This window comes from Cyprinodon variegatus, unplaced genomic scaffold, assembly GCF_000732505.1.
Source record: "Cyprinodon variegatus isolate N-32 unplaced genomic scaffold, C_variegatus-1.0 Scaffold696, whole genome shotgun sequence".
Taxonomy (NCBI): Eukaryota; Metazoa; Chordata; class Actinopteri; order Cyprinodontiformes; family Cyprinodontidae; genus Cyprinodon; species Cyprinodon variegatus.
Window position 1 is genome coordinate 188,784 of NW_015151149.1, and position 2,137 is coordinate 190,920.

At 39.4% G+C, this 2,137-nt stretch overlaps 1 protein-coding gene across 4 annotated transcripts in view; it reads left to right on the plus strand.

Moving 5' to 3' along the window:
* The window catches only part of ccdc171 (coiled-coil domain containing 171), a 36,887-nt gene that overhangs the window by 10,383 nt on the left and 24,367 nt on the right, over positions 1–2,137 (plus strand). For all 4 annotated transcript variants that reach the window (XM_015394575.1, XM_015394576.1, XM_015394577.1 and 1 more), the window contains 4 exons: positions 317–463; positions 559–651; positions 908–1,068; positions 1,199–1,337. In XM_015394575.1, the coding sequence (XP_015250061.1) occupies positions 317–463; positions 559–651; positions 908–1,068; positions 1,199–1,337 (540 nt within the window). The remainder of the gene's footprint in view (positions 1–316; positions 464–558; positions 652–907; positions 1,069–1,198; positions 1,338–2,137) is intronic.

Here is a 2,137-nt window from a genome sequence, read left to right on the forward strand (position 1 = left end):
TATATATATATATATATATATATATATAGAAAAAAAATATATAAATAAATAAATATAATGGGTCCTATAATAGAGCCTTGGGGGACTTCTTTTTTAAAATTATCATGACACTTTTGCGTTTGAAAGTCTTTTTCTTTTAATTAACAGATGAAAGGGTGCTATTTACCCTAAACAGAAATGCTCTTTGAAGGAAAGTAAGCAAAGATAAAAAAAAAAGGAAACAGAAACTTTGGATTTTGAACACAGCCTGTCCTATACTCAGTCTAAACGTAAAAGCTTCATAAAGTCAGGCTATTTGATTTTTCTCCTCTTCCAGGATCAGGAGGTGGCTCTGGAAGAGACTGAGAGGAAGATGTCCGAGGTGCGGCGGAAGTGTCAGAGGGAAGCAGAGGCAAGCAGACGGCAGGCTGAAGAGCTAAAGATCCTGGCAGAGAGGATGGAGAGGACCAGCAGGGAGAAGGAGGTTTAGTCTTCACACGTTTCCTGATGATGATTTTTACATTTTTAAATAAAAGTAATGGAGGTGCGGAAACTAGACCAGGTTTGTGTTTCATCCAGCTTTCAGATCAGAGGGTAAAGTCTCTGGAGTTGAGCATGGAGGCGGAGCGCGTCGCTCACCTGGACGCCAAGTATCAGCTGGAAGTCCTTCAGGTAACACATCGTTCACCCCTTGCCCTCCAGTGAAACAAACATTTCCGCTCTGCTCAGAAGAACAGCAGGCAGCTTTTAAACCGCGTGCTTCATCAACCAGAACCATCCTTGCATTGCCTTGGTGTGGAGTTCCTCTGTTGTGAAGCATAAAACATTTAATTGGCAGATCGGGATTCCACCGAGAGTCAAACATCAGACTAACTGCAGATTTCTCGCTCGATGAGGTTCGTTCGATCACATTTCTGTGACCCAACAGCTGCGGGTTCGTGACCTGGAAGCAGCGGTGGCAGTGGAGCGGTCCAGCCAGCAGGAGGCGCAGCACAGCCTGGAGCTGCTGCGAGCTCACCTCCGAGAGGTGGAGCGGGTTTACAGCCTGGAGAAGGAGAGGAGGGAGTGCACAGAGCACGCTCTGGAGCGGTGAGCATCAAGCCAGTTCCTGTAATCCTTTTTTTCCGGTTCCCGAAAATATATTTGCATTTAAAGATGTACAGAAATGACCTTTTGTTATACTTTTATTCTGATGTTTTGCACGGCGGCGTTCTTGCAGGCTGCAGACAGAGTTGGCCCACTGTAAGTCTAAAATGACCGTCGCCTTGGAAACCGAGAGGAAGGCAACCTCTGAGCTCTCAAAACAACTGGAGGAGGAGAAGAGTCGGCATGCCAGCACCCAGTCACTGCTGCAGCAGGTAACGCAGAGCGGCCATGTTTGCTTATGTCACGCATGGCGTCACATCAGCAAAGGTCAGCTGATTACCTTTGATCTTTACATGGCTGATAATCAGGCTCTTCAGCAGAACAAGTTTTATTTTACTGTTAGAAAAAAAAAAAAAACAGCTTTTTTATACAAGGCAACTCATTGGAAATAAAAATACTTTAATTTGCTACATTTAAGTTCCATTTTGGGATTATGATCAAATTGAACTGATTAGGAATTTTTTTATATTTAAATTGAACATAATTCAATTAAATTCAGTTACATTTAATTAAATGTAACTGAATTGAATTTATCTAACATGAACGGAAACATTGAATTTATTTGATTTGACAAGATTTTAACTGAACAGAACTTAATTGAACTTAACTAAATTGAATTAAATTGAATCTAACTCTACTGACTGATTCAAGGGATTTAAATAGCATGAAACAGAACCTATTATAATTGGACAGATGAAGATGAACAGAATTGAATTGAACTCAAATCACTTGTACTTAAATGAACTGGATTTGACTGGATTTCCTTTAACTGAATGAAATGGAATTCAATTAAATTGAAGTCAGTTTATTTAAAATGATTTCAAATTTGCTTGACCTGAACTGATTAGACTTGAATTGAATTCACTTAATGTGAACTGTACAGAATTGACTCAAACTAACCTGAATCACATTGAATTAAATTCATTTTTTATTATTTGAATTGAATATAATTTAATAAAGTGTACTTAGTTGAATTCAGCAGACCCTAACTGAATTGACTTAAATAGAGGGA